The following is a 17670-nucleotide window of genomic DNA, read 5'->3' on the forward strand; positions in this document are numbered from 1 at the left end:
CTCTGCCATACAAAGCCCTGTGTAAGCTGTGCCCTCATCCCTGTCCTTCTATCCCGAGGGCATCACAACTGGGTAATAATGCGGGCCGTCCCTCACAACGGGATTAAACTGAATCTTCCATTATCTGTGTTAAGCTACATTATATCCATCCATCCATTATCCAACCCGCTATATCCTAAATACAGGGTCACGGTGGTCTGCTGGAGCCAATCCCAGCCAACACCGGGCGCAAGGCAGGAAACAAACCCCGGGCAGGGTGCCAGCCCACCGCAGGGCACACACCCACACACCAAGCACATACTAGGGACAATTTAGGATCGCCAATGCACCTAACCTGCATGTCTTTGGACTGTGGGAGGAAACCCACGCAGACACGGGGAGAACATACAAACCCCATGCAGGGAGGACCCAGGAAGCAAACCTCCTAACTGAGCGGCAGCAGCGCTACCCACTGCGCCACCGTGCCGCCCAAAGCTAATATCAGAAACACCAAATAAAAAGATACTGTAAATTAAAGACAAAGTTCTTAGTTAGCACAAGAACACAAAGTTTTTAAAAGTTACCTAAAACAAATGTAGTTTTTTTGAATTGCAGTCTTTTTGAATTCGTATTCTATAAATTCATTTAAATATACTGTTTGCCTTTCTATAGCATATTTTGTGATTATTTTTAATTTTCCCACCTTTAACTGCAAATTTCTATAACACTCCTGTTTTTCTTCTCTACCGCCTATTTTTATTTCAGTCCACATCATTCACAATCTTAGTCGTAGGTTATAAAAAGTGTACGTAATTATTGGTTGTTTGAGAAGAAAATGTTTGTTGTTCAAATAGGACCTTTCAGTCCACAGACCTCAGACACTCTGATAAGGTGCCATGCACTGAAGCTGTTGGCCCTTTGGTTTTTATGTAATTTGTTTTTACACTTTCACTGTCTGTTAGTTAGTTGGTCTTTTTAAAATTTTTATTGAATTTATTTAAAGCATGTAACATTCCATACAATCAAGTCAAACTTAACAAAATCAAATGCGATTCATCTCCCACCCATGGTGAATGAAAGACAACTGGGATGTTAGTATATTGACGATACTTGTATTTATTGGGGTACAAAGCAAGGAACACACAGAGGTACTGCAGGAGTTCATTTCTATTACAGGACAAGCAGATTTGTGTTCATGTATTTGTGTCAGTGTCCAGGTTTTTATAGCTTGTGTGTTGGCCGCCCAGTAATATAATTGAAAATTAGGTAGAGCTAGTTAGTTGCTCTTATCTCATAAACATTATAGGACTGTGGGCTTTGTATCAACAGTCTAAACAGACGATGGTGGACACCACAAGCAATGTTTAAATGTATCTGTATGGCTTATCTCACTTTGTGCAACTTCAGTTGAAAGCCACGTCAAATAGTTTAATCATTCGCAAGCTAGCTGGTATGTGTGGGCATATCGATGTCTCACATCTTCTCAAAAAGATTTTTTTTTTTACTGATGTTTCAAGTGTGCGATGTCACTAGCCAGTGAAATATTTATTTATAACAAAACATAACATTCTTAGTCTCGAGTAATGCAGTTCAGGGTCATGCAGGGTCAGAGCCTATGCCAATGGGCGCCAGTCTGTCACAGAGCCCACCAGTCCCCCACTTAGCGTGTGTGCACACATTCATAAAACTGTAAAACAATTCTTCTTTTGTGCACGCTCGTTTGTTCTAAAAATGGCTTGGTGCCTTTCGTCCGTTTACAAATGAAAGTCCATTCTGACCCTAACCCTCACCCCAAGTTTGGAGCTTAAATCTTGCCAATGTCTCGGTGAGATGAGACTCAGTCTTGAGCGTTCCTGAGGTAAGGAGCAGCAGATCCAAATATCTACCTAACATTCAGTTACTTTGTCTCAGAAGGCTTTCTGAAGAAGGGGCCTGAGTTGCCTCGAAAGTTTCCATACTGTAATCTGTTCAGTTAGCCGATACAAGGTGTCATATTGCTTGAGTTCTTCTTGTACCCATTCATTAACTACAGTATGCTTGATCTGTAGGATAGGGAGTTGCGGCCTACATTGGTTAAAAAGAGCCCTGGGTAGGTGCTACTGAGGTTCAAGACAAACTCGGACACACACAACCACAGTCACTCCTCCACTAAAAATTCAAGAAGACATGTAAGCACCAAATAGATGGTGAATGGGGCAGAATCAAAACCTTGGTGCAAGAAACTGTGAAGCAATTGTCTTAAACATGACGCCTAATGATGGACAAACTTTAGCCGTGTGTCTAGTTCAAGCTTTTAAAAGCCATAAATTCAAAAGAGGCTGCATCACAAGAGTTGAGCTTATAAAGCAAAACGGGGATTAACTGTTAAACTCCTACGGTGTCTGATCTCACAAAGCCATTGGATTTAATTGTTATCCACTGAAAATGCTGGTTTTGCAGTCGTTTGATAGTTTTGATTGGGCCGGGACTCCAGTAAAAAATACAATCTGTTTCTTCATCCACTCACCATTCTGGAATTTATGAAGACAAAACAATTTGCATTTGGCAAGCAAAAAGGTATTTTCAGAATGAATTAAAAATCCAATTTAGGAAAAGCTTTTTTTGTTGTCTGTTTTCTGGCATTTTAAAGCATTTACCAGGATCATGTATTTACAGAAAGAGGTGGGGAGCATGTACTGATACCACGTGTTGCTGCACCCACCACATGATGAACCACCTCAGGATCCCAAATTAGGGCTTGAGGGCAGCCGTACAATGGGTGACACCTCAGCGCCGCACTAGTTTGAATGGAGTGGAACAGTGTGAGGTTTTTTACGGTGGCTGGAGTGCCAATCCTGCCGCCAACTCCCAAGTTTTCCCAGTAAGTTGGAGGACCTGCTGGCAGGGCTGGGTGCAGGTTAACGTCATACCCAGGATGGAACAATTGAAGGTTCAGGGCCTCACTCAAGGAGTGGAATCACTTCTGGCACTTGCAGGATTTGAACCAGAAACCTTCCGATTGCCAGCATAGATCCCAAGCCTCTGAGCCACCACTCCACCTTATTTAAGTTAGGTTTATATGAAATAAAAACGAAAGAAAAATTTCACATCCAATGCAGTGTACAACTGAAAAAAAAATCATAACTGTTACACATTCAGCTCTCCATCATCCCGCCTGATTAATTGATCACTGGATCAGCAGCCTATCCCAGCTGTAATAAAACTATTATTTTATATACAGCATTTTGAAATGTGGCATAGCATGGCAGAGAAGTGGTTAGTACTGATGGCACACAATTCCAGGAACTGATCTGGGTGAAATTTGCATGTTTTCCCTTTGTCTGCTTCAGGCCTTTCTTCCTATGTGTTGCCAACTGAAACACCTCAATTATGTTGTTACCGGAATTACATTACATCATAATTTCATTCTGATCAGATTGACATTTGCTTGGTTTCACTGTCTATGTGTTCACAGATGAAAGTGATGTATGGTTTAAATGTTTTTATTATTGGTGAACACTCAGCGCCTGTACACAGTGAAGGGAACTATACAAAAATCTACTGAATTTTCAGAATCAGAAAACTATATTAACCCCGAGGGAAATTATTTAAATTTTAAATTATTTACATTTCTTAATTTAATTTTCTTAAGGAACTCCACTTTTGCAAGTACAAATTGGCCCAGACTAGCCTGCAATGAACGGGTTTCATGTTTATGGCTCAGTCCTTCCTTGTACCCAAAGTAACCTTAGAAATGGAAAAATATTTGCAGAAAATGGAGGGGCAGTTCTTGCACTCTTGAGAACTGAAATGTGTGGGTAAAAAGCTGATCGTGTTCTCATAAACTGTATGTCAACGAGCTGTTATTATAATGTGTTGAATATTTTTTATTTTATTAATACCGAAGGAAGTTACTTGGTTTTTCGCATACCCCTTGGGGTCAGAGCACAGGGTCAGCCATTGTACAGCGCCCCTGGAGCAATTGAAGGTGAAGGGCCTTGCTCAAGGAGCCAGCAGAGTAGGATCTCTTTTGGCAGTGACGGGGATTCGAACACCAGTGCAAATCCTTAGCCTCAGAGCCACCACTCCACCTCAAGGTTATGAATATGATGTTCAGATGCTATTTTAGGTCCCTTTTAAGAGGGATTTCTCAATGAACTGGCCAACAGGTCAGGAATATCTCCACTAAGTTTCAGCTCCATCATGCCTGCTGTGCTGGAAGCCATTAACCCACCACAAGGCACAGTTTTCAAATGACATGGGTGTACAGGCCAACACAAAAATGCAATTTGCACATTCACCACAATTGACTACCCTCACATTGCAATAAAGGAACCAAGTAATAATTAAGTTGTTTTTGTGAACTGTAAGCAGTGACATTCCACTAATGCAGAAGACATCTGGAATGCCAAGCTGAGATTGACAAATGTCTCAACTTATTGGAGTAGGTCAACCCTTCATTCATTTCATTTGAGGCAAAGTAGCTTTGGAAGACAGTTTTGTATGTGATGGTTGGCTTGTTGGTAAGGTAACTGGCTGAGCCCTCAGTATTTTATATGGCCTGCACTATTCATGGTAACTGCAATCATGCCAATACATGTGCCAGGTGATAGCAGCTACCCACTCAGACGTTGGCACCTTAAATCTTTCCCTGACCCCCAGAACACAGAGGAGTGTTAGAATGCCACCCATGATCTTGAACTCTCAGTTGTGGAGCACAGCATATGGTGGTGCTGCCTCGATGCATCAGGTGGACGGCTGCTCTACCAGCCAATGAAGTCCCACAGCATTGTGATTGCATATGTATGAGGTTGATTAGCATAGCCCATATATGATTGTTTCAGGGTGGCAACCAGGCAGAGTTCCCATACAAACATTTACAAGGCAAGTGTGAGCTATAAAGGTTAATTGTGTAGAAATGTGCAAATGGCAGATGTTACACTTCAATATGCATTTTCCTATTTCTTGACACATGCCTAGTGTCACACTCAAATCCATGCAAAGTTTAATGGATGAGATCCCAGTCAACTGGTTTATCTATTATCTAACCAGAAGATTAGCTTGGAGTGAATGGGCTCCTCTCATTTGTAAATGATCCCATTTTTGTAAGTCCATCCTGGTTTTTTAAATTGTACTTTGCCCCTGCGCTGCCTCTGCTCATGAGTATGTGCTGACTCAATTCAACATAGTTGCAAGGATTAAAAATTAAACACATTGAGCTATTTGTTTTTATTTTAAGTTGGCAGCATTAAAAAGTAGCAAAGCATGACGTGTTTACCTGGCCAAAACCTTCTGTTTACAGAGATCAGGGTTTAACGTTTGACCAACAAAGTGTGCTATAAAGTAACATTTCTCCTGATGCAGTGAAACCAGATACCCCCACAGTCTGTTCTTGCAAAATGATCTTACTCGGCCTGCTTCAATCAGCACCAAGGGCGGGAAAAGAAAGTTAGGTTTTTAGAGAAGCAAGAAACATACCCTGATGGCAAATCTTCATTTTTCTTGCCTCCATAGCTCCATATTGTCCACATGAAGGAAAAATACAAAAGCATAGATGAAGCAAAAAATGATTCGGCTGGCCTTGCTGTGCTTGGATTTTTATATGAGGTAACAGAAATGTTGGTGCAAGGTAGGTACAAAAATCCTGTGGAACTGACCTTGTGATATCCCATAGACATCCATTCTACCTGAGCCGTACCTGCACTAAATGATCAGGGCCAAATAAGATGTAATTGTGTCTATAGATTTACATTTATTTGCTTAGCAGACGCTTTTAATATCAAAGTGACTTACACAAGTCTTTATTGCTGATCTTTAATTTATGTACTGCAATGAAACCTTTAAAGTCAATAATACAGTTCAAAAAGTCAACAAAACTGACCTTCCACTCACCCCTCTTCACAAAAAGCACTTCAGTGCCAAGTGGAGGCTAACGTTGGGCAGCTAGGACTTCTCCCGGTTTTTGGGCCCTTGGGGCACTTTCTATCATATCAGTCATTAGATGATAGGAGAACTAACTGAAACGTTTTGAGACTAAACCTATTATTCTGCCTCTGATGCTTTCTCAGGGTTAGGGACCTTTTTTTCCAGAGTGCTTACTTTCACTCTGGACAAATCTTAGAGTTCCTGCAGTTTAAACTGCTTCTTTTCTACTGTACTTTTGAAATGCTTACACCAGATGAATACCACTGCCCTGCTTATTGTCTTACTTCTATGTTACATAAGTATTGCTTTTTCTGAAATGTATTCCAAAATTCAATCGTACACCTTTGTTACACAGTGGAAGAAACATTACTTACGGCCACCATTGCAATATAGGGGTTAAACCATTTTCTGCAAGAACTATATGTACCAAAGAAATTAAACAAGAGTGGAGACCATTGATGCTATCAACTAAAGATGTCCCAAGGACTAAATTGAAATTAGTCCTACCAGCGATGCACAGTCACAAGGCCTTGGCCATGACTTCTCACCACCACAAAGACACCATACCATGCTTTACGGCTTTTCAGTCAACCTTCATAGATAAGAGGCCAGTGAGTAAGAGGACATAAACTCAACAGACGATATAAGGGACTCCTCTGTCAGCTTTCATTTCTTTTCATTTCAGGAATCACAAATTGAGAATGCCAACTATAAAGACCTTGTCAAAGCGTTGGCCATCATCCAGAACTATGGTGAGTAGAGAGCAATCACTGCTGAATATGAAGAAGGTCAAAGGGGGTGGAATAAGAGTCTTGGATGAAGACAATTTCAAATCACAGGATCGAATGTATTTCTCAGTCACATAACTAAAGGGGAGACCTTGCTTTTTTACTTTCTCATATATGAAGTATAGGGACAGTATAATAATCGGCCAAAGATTCAATGTCAAGATTTTGATTAATCTTGATGTTTAGTCCGAAAATAACATTTTTGGAATTATGTCTGTGTGTCTGTCTGTATGTGAGTGTATGTAAACATGATAACTTGAGTATGCTTTCACTTAGGTCAACCAAATTTTGCATATAAGTATTAGGTCAAAACATAGATTTCTATCAACTTTACGGCTATTTCCATGAACCGTAAGTGGTGCTTTACCTTTTATTCATGCAGGTGTAGAGTCCAATTTATTCAGCTTTACTTTTATAATAATTGTTCAACATGTTATTAATGTGATTTGATTTGTTGTTGATGGCTCTTTAATGTACATAATATAAAAATACAATCATTTACTCCTCAAATATCCATCCCCATATGTGAGTGTACGAGAAAGTCTAGGGGAGAACACTCCCGATTTTTAATCTTAGATATAAAAAGAAGGACCTCAAGTTTATAAATGATGGTGATAACTGATTTAATGTTTTCATCTTTTAATCTGATGGTCAGACAACACTATAAATTCTGGACACTGTGCTTTTAGGCGGACCAGATTTGCCACTAAATCAGGTTGGTTTTACAGTTGGTTACATGTTAGTGCTTCATGTGAGTTCAATTCCTAAATGGCAAATTTCAATTGTCATAACTTGTTAAATATATTACAGTTTGGGGTTATGGGTGGCTCCTCAAATATCCATCCCCATAGCTGAGTATAAAAGAAAGTCTAAGGGAGACCATGCCCGATTTTTTTTACAAAAAATGATACAGTAGTTATCGCAATACCTCAATAATGCAACAAGCAACATACCATATATACTCGCGTTTACGTTCTCCCACGGATAAGTCGGGACTTGATTTTACTGTATAATTTCCGGTATTTTATAATGTCGTCATGTAAGTCGAATGCGGAAAACTCACACTATTGGTCCAAAAGATTATGATATGCTAACGCCCACCTGAGAGAGTAACCACGGAGCACGCGGCCTTTTTGTTTCTATGTATTGTGCCTACGTGACCACACGGTAATACCCAAACTATTCCAAAGCGACATTGGCACCGTGTTGTGTTTTTTGTGTCTCACGCCCTCATACACCTTTACCATAAGAGCATCACTTATCTACGATGGAGAGTTCAATCAGAAGAAAATACGAAGGTGGTTTTAAATTAAAAGTCATTGAAGTGGCGAATGAAAATGGTAACTGCGCTGCTGCAACAAAATTTGATGCGTCTGAGAAACTGACATAAAAAAGGAGGACGCAAAATGTAAAAAAAAAAAAAAATGAAGTCTCGTATTTTTGAACTGTCGTATAAGTTGGGGTCTGATATTATGATCGATTTTTTTCGGTTTTCAAGACCCGACTTACACGTGAGCATATACAGTACTTGAATTTCCTTTTTTTTCCAGTCTTACTGCCATTAGGCACTAAAAGTGACCAAGTTTTTCCACAGCTGCAGTGAATGTTTTATTCTTTAAGTGGTTCTTCTTTGTGTTATTTATTTCAGGCCAAAATACTACAGTTAGAAATGTACAACTGAGTCACCTCCTTTTGAACTCGGATGAGATGCTCTCATACTACCGCTACAGTGGGTCTTTGACCACCCCGGACTGCAGTGAGGCTGTCACCTGGACTGTCTTCACCAAACCAATTGGTCTCAGCAGCACACAAGTATGGATGTCACTTCAACTGTAAATCTTAAATTCTCATATGCTTTTCTTTTTAAATGTAAAATAAAGAACCGTGTTGCTAAAGTTGTGCTGGGATGATAAGAATGACATTTATAGTCTGATCCTGTTTGCAGACATTTTCACTAATTAAAATGCAGTTAGAAGGTCTGTTGTTCAGCAGGGTTTATCTATCTGGGTCACCCAGTGGTCTCCCTCACAGCTCCAGTAGACAGGGTTCAAATCCCAATCTGGTTGCTGACTGTGTTAAGTTTCCTGTCCCTCCATTGACGATCACAAAAATGTATAAAGTAGGTTGATTGGTGGCTCTGACATGGCCCAGTATGAGCAAGAGAGGGTTTGTTAGTATGGCCTAAGGTGGACTGGGAGGTTCTTGTCCTATCTCACAGGCTACTGGGAATATCCATCACAAACATGGCACATATCCACTGCTCTTTTATTAACATACACATATGCATCAAAATAATTCACGTTAACCCTTTGTTTTTGGGCAGCTTACGGCATTCACTGGGAACCTGTTGTCTCAGTCAGGAAAACTGATGCAAGGGAACTTCCGGCCTGTCCAGAAGTTGTATGGGCGAACAGTGCACCGATCAAACAGTTGCACTTTGTTCACGGATTTTACAACACTGAGTGTCACTGTTGCTCTTGGATTCTTGACCTGTCCTTACTAACTGGGAGAACATACAAGGAGAAGTAAACCAAAGAAAGCTGCAAAACAAAGAAGGCCTGACCAAAGTGGGACTTTGTTAAATCAGCCGTCTGAATACAGCTAGTCTCAAGATGCAAGTGAATCTATCCTTACTTGTACAAGTAGTATTACAGTATGTATCTGTGTGAGCAGTGGAGCCTCCTGACATTTTGTTTGTATGCTTTGGCCTAGTATGGATTGTCTGGCTCACAAGAAAAGAATCGGGCTGAGAGTTGTGGTGTAGACTCGTCTGCATTAGTGAGCGTGGCCCAGCGGCTACGGCTTTAGGCACACAGTTGCTGATTCAATTCCTTGTTGTATAACTCTAACCAAGTAATTTAACTAGATGTTTCTAATTTCTAAAGAATGTATACATGTAAAATACTATAATGAATGTGTGCTTTAGAAAGGTGATAAATAAAATAAAGCTTGTTTTTATAATTATGGCCTTTTCTTTTTTACATTAGATTAATATTATGGACCAAAGGATGAGCAGCCATGTGGCCTATTAACTATACATTTAGGCCCAATAAGATTTACCATTACTGTGTGTTATGTTTCTAACCAGGGTAGCAAAACTGCTGTGCAGATCCCGTCATGGGTTTGAATCTGACGCCCACTCATTGCTCATGGGGAGACTGCATTTTTATCCTGTGTCCATGAGGATTTTTCTCTGGGCACTCTATTTTTAACTCCACATAACTAAAGACGTGCTAGTGATGTTAACTGGTGTCACTCTAAATTGGTCCGGTGTGAGTGGGCACTGAAATGGACTGCTGCCCTGACCACAGTTGGTTCTTACTACTAGAATAAGCTTCAAGCCCCTCCACAGCACTGACTCTGACTTAGCGAAGAAAGAGAGCAAAGGAGGTTTAGTAGAATGGCTTTCAATAGTGAAAACTGCTAGATACGAATCAGCCCAAAATAAAACAGCAAGCCAGAGTCTTCAATAAAAAACACTCTAAAAGAAATCTGAGCATACACTTCAATGAAGAAAGCAAAGCTGTTATTGGGCAGTCATAGACTGGAGCAGAGGAGGTTAAGGTTGAAGGCACAGGACATATCACACTCTAACGATGACATTCTGGTCCCAAGACATTACTGTTAACCAACTGGTAAAGACACATTCATGCCTATTTCATAACGATAAAGAATTAGCTCTATAAGGTCACTTCCAGTCTTGGATCAGCTCCCCAAAACACTGCAATGGAAAAGACACTTTCAAAAAATTGGGAGAGATTTAATGTAACTTTGGTAAGACAGGCACTGCTAGGTCAATTACAGTATAACTTAACATTTGACCTTTTACTGGGATTGAGAAAAGGAATTACTGTAACGTGTTTTTTTTTTTGTTGTTGTAACTCTATTGGGTTTGAATCTGACCCTAATCATTATCTGTGTGGAGTCTGCATATTCTTCCTGTTTATCTCAAAGAATTGTGTAATAGCATAACTGGTACCTTTCAAATATGACCACATGCAGGAAAACTCCATGCGGTAGGCTGGCACCTCATTCAGGGATGGATCCTCCTTTAGTTCCAATCCTGCCCAATAAATTCGGGTCACTCAGAATCCTAAAAGTTAGACATTTCAGCAAATGGATGGGATAGGCCTGAAATCCAGGTATTCTGGATTAAAGATTAAATAAAAAGGCCAACCCTGGAATAATAGTCACCTCTTCTGCTCTTTGCAAAGGTTTCCGATTAGACATGGCACCTCTACACAAGTGATTGGGTTTCACATATCAATAGAAAGCTGTGCAAAATGTTTAGTGACAAACCCTGCCATGTCAGTCCTGCCATGAAATCTAACGCGCCAAGTGTAATTCAGGCCCACTGAGAAACTCCACACTTTTAAATAATTGATGAATGCGGGTATCCACCCACACTGTGCGACGCTTGCGACTCTTCAATTCCACCCGGAGGAGTAAATGCTAACATTATTCAAAGTTATTGTCTGCTTTTACATGCATTTTTATTACTCTTTAATTTAATTTTTTTTTTTTTGTATCAGTATACTGCTGCTGGATTATGTGAATTTCCCCTTGGGATTAATAAAGTATCTATCTATCTATCTATCTATTAGAAGCTGTTAGCTCAGGACAATGATGCCTCATTACCTACAGTATATGTTTTGTTCTCCTGGGGTAGTGGTATCTTTCTCCAATCTGATGATGATGATGATACCCACTGTATCAAAACTTCTAGCACAGTGGTTCTCAAACTCAGCCCTGGGGACCCACTGTGGCTGCAGGTTTTTGTTCCAACCAACTTCACAATCGGTGATAATAATCGATAACAACTGATCTCATTTAATTAGCTGGTCTTTTTTACTCTTCTCTTATTCTACATTCAGAAAAGCACAGCAGTATATTTTTTACATTTCTAAGACATTTAGAAATATTTCTGCTTTTGCCATAGATTTAAACTCTCTTTTGTTGATTCCATGATATGCTGCATTTTCTCTCCACAGTTTTCCCCTTCGTTGTATCTTATTAATGACAATTTAAAATGAGCAGAGCAGACACCCAGGCAAACAACACTCACTGAATAATCAAAGGCTGCAGCTACTTTAGCGTCAGTCTCACTAATTAATAAATAATGGATTAACCTGGAAAAGTAGAATGAAAATCAAGATGACGGTATTGTTAAAGAGAAAAAAAATACATATTTCCCATATAACTGCTTAGTTCATTTATTAACCAACTTTAGTTTTCTAATTTCTATATTGTTCCCAAAACACAGAACTTGGGAAATAACAGTTCACATAATTAGCCCAGGAGTCAAATTAAAAGAAGAAACTGGTTGGAAACAGAAATCTACAGCCAAAGTGGGTCCCCAGGATCGAGTTTGGAAAGTGCTGCTCTCTGCTTTTCTTCATGTACAGAAAATAATGAATAACCACAGAACACCCAAGTGCCCGGGTGGAACAGCACGATCCTTTAGCCTTTTACCCAGAAAAGGTTTACGTTTCCAATACGCACCACCCTTTTAATTGTTTTCCTGCAGGCTAGGGATCTGCACTGACAATCGGAAGGTTGCCGGTTCAAATCCCATAAATGCTAAAAGGGGCTCCGCTCTGTTGGGCGCTTGAGCAAGACCCTTAACCTGCAATTGCTGTGTGCTTTGAGTAGTGAGAAAAGCGCTATATAAATCCAAAGAATTATTATTATTATTATCCCCTTGGACTCTGCCTTTTGCCATTACAGCCTTCCAAAACTGCCCATATTCAACTGTAATTTATATTCACTTCTGTTAAGGATTATTCCATTTTTATCTTGTATTTGTCTTGGTAGTTATCATTTTTCATTTACTACTTGTAAAGAACTTTCACTCATGCTACAGGAATTAAAATGTGTGTGTTTTTGAGGGATATGGATTAACCAATGTTTCAATTTTACCTAATTATATTATCTGCCAGAGACAGATTTTCTGTTCATTGTACTACAAGTAAAATAAAATGTAATAGTCCATGGAGTAATTGCAGAGGAATACAATAACCACTTTAAGTTTTAATGATTGCTAAAGCCTCTGCGATTGTATTGAGCGGGCTCAGTGAAATATGCTGCAGTGGTTATCGCTCCTAACCCAGCTTCAAAGTATTGTCTGTATGGAACCTGCACGTCGTCCCTGAGGGGTTGTAGGCTTTCCAGCAGGTACCCTTACACCTCACAAAGATGTGAGGCAACTAACAAACCGGTGTGTTAAGAATGTGCAAACTAAATACAAGCCGTGACTGGCATTTGAATTTTTTTTTTTTTTATTACAATCCATACAAAGCAATCAAATTTTTACAAAAAGAAGAATAGAGTTAAGAACAGATCGATCCCCACCCCTGAGAGAGAGAGCAAGCCAAACGGCGTTAAATTTTAAGGCTTGTAAACATACCTAAATTAATAAATTCTCTGTGCTTTATAAACTTATTTTAAAATATTACTGATTAGATCCTGCCATGTTTTGAAAAAAGTCTGTCCGGATCCTCTAACTGAGTATTTGATTTTTTCCAACTTCAAATAATATAACACATCGGTTTCCCACTGACTTAAAAGAGGAGAGTTTGGGTTCTTCCAGTTTATCAGAATGAGTCTGCGTGCCAAGAGTGTATTAAATGCAATCACAATTTGTTTGTCCTTCTCCACTTTAAGACCCTCTGGAAGAACCCCAAACACAGCTGTTAATGGGTTAGGAGGGATTGTGAGTCCAAGGCTGTCTGAAAGGTAATTAAAAATTTTTTTCCAGAATAATGTTAATTTGGTGCAGGACCAGAACATGTGACCTAGTGGCATTTGAATTTAAGTCCCAGAAACTGGTTGACTGTAACACTAAACAACGTACCACCGTGCCACACCACACCATTCCACTTCTGAATCAGTGTTCCATGCAGGGTTTGTTTTGGCCTTGTACCGGATGTGACCAGCCACCCATAACCCCAAACTGTAATATATTTAAAAAGTTATGACAATTGAAATTTGCCATTTAGGAATTGAACTCACATGAAGCACTAACATGAAACCTTCTGAAAAACCAACCTGATTTAGTGGCAAATCTGGACCCCCTAAAAGCACAGTGTCCACAATTTATAGTGTTGTCTGACCATCAGATTAAAAAAAGAAAACATTAAATCAGTTATCACCATCATTTATAAACTTGAGGTCCTTCTTTTTATATCTAAGATTAAAAATCGGGAGTGTTCTCCCCTAGATTTTCTCGTACACTCACATATGGGGATGGATACTTGAGGAGTAAAGAGCAAGACAATGATTGTATTTTTATATTATGTACATTAAAAAAAAACATCAACAACAAATCAAATCACATTAACAAAATATTGAGCAATTATTATAAAAGTAAAGTTGAATAAATTGGACTCTGCAGCTGCATGAATAAAAGGTAAAGTACCTCTTCCAGTTAGCGGAAATTTCTCAAAAGGTGATAGAAATTTACGTCTTGTACCTAATACTTGTATGAAAATTTTGGTTGACCGAAGTGAAAGTGTACTCAAGTTATCGTGTTTACACACACACACAGAAACACAGACATAATTTCAAAAATGGTATTTTGGCACAGTACACATGCAGAGTAGGTTATAGATAATGGAAGTACAAAAATTCGAAAGTCTCAAAAAAAGGATGATAAAGATTGCATTAGCGCAAACAAACGGAAATTATTACTCGGTGAAATAATGGAACAGCGAAAAGAGATTAAATATATATTGTTTGGATTTAAACTTTAAGTCAGAGACTTGTAGATCGTCTAATTCGTTGGCATCAGGGAAATGTAGTTTCTTCCCAATGAAGAGGCGTATCAGCGAGAATTAAAAGATTTGTTTTTTGGTGATAGTGAAATCCACATACTCTGTCACGTATGAGACAGAAATGTTATTCAAACACTTCAAATAAACATAAGTCTCTTTCAGGGGTGAATCAAGCTGCATGTGTAGTCGGAGGGGACAGTTCCGTCTCTCAATTAAAAGATTCAAAAAATCTTCCTCTTCATAGGGGAGCGCCTCGGGACCGGGACCTCCCAACAGGAGCAGAAGATGTCTGGGAGAGAAGAGAGGCAAGGCAGTGAGACAAAAGGACAGCTGCTGTACAGGATGTTAAACATTCTAAGTGCCATGCGAGATGCAGATCACGCGGCATGGCAGCAGCTGATCGAGCAAAGAGGTGGTAAAAAAAAAAAACTATTTGTTTCCCGTTGTATCACCGTTTAAGAGGGGTTTTGGAGGAGCGACGGCGTTTCCTTGGGGTGCGTTCAGCCCCCCTCTTCACAATGCAGAGATGCGAAGTAGCATTCGTGTAGCACAGGCCCGGTTTGCCAAGCAAAGCGTGTATTAATATTATAGTCTACTATAATAACTACTAACCTAATTGTACCAGCATTCCCCCTGGCTGAGGAGCTGCCCACCGTAGCGAAGTAGCTTCCATCTTTTCAAAAAAAAAAAAAGGCACTCCATTGTCTTCTTAAGTCAGTGGCCTCTATCTAATACAAAGATCTGCATGCACCACACACTGAACCTCAGACAGCTTGTGGAAAAGACAAAATCTCTAAAAGGGGCAGCTTATCAGTTCTGCTCCTCAGCTTTTCATATTGGTCGAACGCATACCTTTACCCATGCTTTTTATTTCAACTGCAACACTCAGTTGTGACAAGATGTTTATACAGATAGTAACTCCCTGGGGCTGTGGATAAAGTGCCACATAAACTATTGCTACTGCAAGCCTATGTACCAAGGACACTCATATGATTAAACTAAATATTTTCTCAATTTCCTGCCTTTAATGATTTGTTCACCCTTTATTTCTAACCATGGAGCATGTAGCTGAAAGCTGCAAACACTGAGATCAATGCCCCTAAATAGTTACTTAAGTTATACACCAGTTTAAAGGCCCCCCCAACCTACCCCATTTTCCATTTAACACGTGTTGACGAGGTTGCAGTAAATTCCTTAGTTCTGAGCAGCCCATCAGTTGCCAACAGCAATCTCAAGGACCTGGAGACACTGCACTAGTCACAGCAGTAGGCTCCTTCCACAAATCTGTGCCTGCATTTATGAAGCCCCTTTAGAATTACTTCTAGGAATTGTACTAAAAGTCTGACTACAGGAGACTACAAAGAAAAATAGTGTGTAAGTCGTTTCATTCTATTCAATAAATAAAGTGTAGCTCATAAATTCCTGTTTATATTTGAACGCCCCTCGTAATATTAATAATCCAAGTAGAAGACAGAGAAGAAATAATAAAATAAGGTAGGGTATTGTGCTAAGCTTCACAACAACATCAAGAATATTAAGATGATGTACCAAGATGGAAAGAGTGAGACACACACAACGAATGAAACTCAAGTCTGAAAATTGGCACGTTTATTTAACAAAGAATGATCCACAGTCTTACTTTCAAAAGAATCCCCTCCCTGCTGTTATGGCCACAGGAAATGCCTCTGGAAGTTAACTGCTACTGAAACTAGCACTGTTTCAGAAGTCGCATTTGCTCTTCTATCGTTCTCCAATCATCTTGCAGAGTTGCCTGTCATGTTTTCCTTCTTGACTACCCGACCTCCCCCATCTTCTGTGAGATTCTCCTTAACCAATGCCCTGGGAGTTTCCATCTGCCTTCTTGAACCTTCCCAGATTTGTGAAAAATATTATGCAAATGTTCCAGGGGTTCACAGAATGCAAAGCTCAGTGTAGCTAAGTGACATTTCACTGTCGATCACCCATTGAACCCCACTTGACGTCAGGGCAATATGCTGGTTACTACAGTGCAGTTTGCATCCATGACCAACCACCCGTGTGTTGATGCTGTGCTATCGCTTGTGATTCACAAATGAGTGCTCATCCATACTTAGTGCGTTGATCTTTATGTGCGTGCCGATTTGCCTGAAAGAAATTTGCTTTAACATTAACCCATGTGGAGTTGCGGAGAAATGTATAAATCTGTGCATTACCTCACGTGCTGTAAGGGTATTCAAAGTTTAGTGCAAGGATTTAGGAAATAATTAATTGTGGCAAATCATTGTTATTGCAAAGCTGCATTTTCCCTGTGGTCAAATAAATAACATCAGCAACAGTTTTATTACATGATTGCTCCATCTGCACAGAAAAATTAAATGCACAAGATTTGGTACGAAAATTATTTCATCTCTGTCAAATTGATATCTTTCCACAAGTTAATTATTCCAAAACATGTAGCCTTTCCCAGGATGTGTGTGTCAATTTCTACACACTTCTGGAGGCTCCTAGTGAGTAAGGACAACTCATGACTTCTGTTAAATCCTGAAGTTAGGAGTAGTTTTTAAGAAAAAAAAATCAATAAAACACTTTTACTCCTAAGAGCAGGACCTAGATTTCTGGGCCAGTTTGGACTATTTTCCTACTCTGAGACACATTTACTCATTTAGCGGACTCCGTTGGCCAAGGATTGGCTACAATTGGTTACAATTATTTTGCAATTGGAGCACAGGCAGGTCAAGTAACTTGCTTGTGGTCACACAGTGTCAGTAGTGGAATTTGAATCCACAACCTCAAGGTTTGAGGTCCAAAGCCTTAACCACTACACCATACTGCCTGATAGAAAACAAAGAATAGACACTAAATAAACATGGGCAGCAAGCATCCAATACAACCTGCACTGCAGAGGCCCACATTTTTAAAAATTCTGATCAATACATTTTCTAATCTTTTGTTGACATATACCTATATATTGTGGCAGATGGCTGGGGTCCCTACCCAGCCGGGATGCCTGGACTGACCAAGAGAGGGTCAAAACCACCAATGGACCACGAGAGGGCAGCCACCCTGGTTTACAAGGGGGCCACAGAAGCAGAGCTGGGAAGCTCATCCCTGTTGGGGCCTGTGCCCACTGCCAGGGGGTGCCCAGAAGATTAACGAGTCCTGGAAAGCAGCACTTCTGCCACAACCAGAAGTGCTGCCGGAGCTAAGTCCAGGAACCCCCAGAGTGCTTCTGGGTGCTCATACGGCAT

At 39.9% G+C, this 17670-nt stretch overlaps 1 protein-coding gene across 1 annotated transcript in view; it reads left to right on the plus strand.

Moving 5' to 3' along the window:
- Window positions 1-9570, plus strand: part of LOC120530587 (carbonic anhydrase 4-like) — a 32396-nt gene extending 22826 nt beyond the window's left edge. The window contains exons 5-8 of the mRNA XM_039755012.1: window positions 5473-5565; window positions 6569-6635; window positions 8320-8483; window positions 8995-9570. Coding sequence (XP_039610946.1) covers window positions 5473-5565; window positions 6569-6635; window positions 8320-8483; window positions 8995-9174 — 504 coding nt within the window. The 3' untranslated portion in view covers window positions 9175-9570. The remainder of the gene's footprint in view (window positions 1-5472; window positions 5566-6568; window positions 6636-8319; window positions 8484-8994) is intronic.
- The last annotated feature ends 8100 nt before the right edge of the window (window positions 9571-17670 follow it).

Source organism: Polypterus senegalus, chromosome 6, assembly GCF_016835505.1.
Source record: "Polypterus senegalus isolate Bchr_013 chromosome 6, ASM1683550v1, whole genome shotgun sequence".
Classification (NCBI taxonomy): Eukaryota; Metazoa; Chordata; class Cladistia; order Polypteriformes; family Polypteridae; genus Polypterus; species Polypterus senegalus.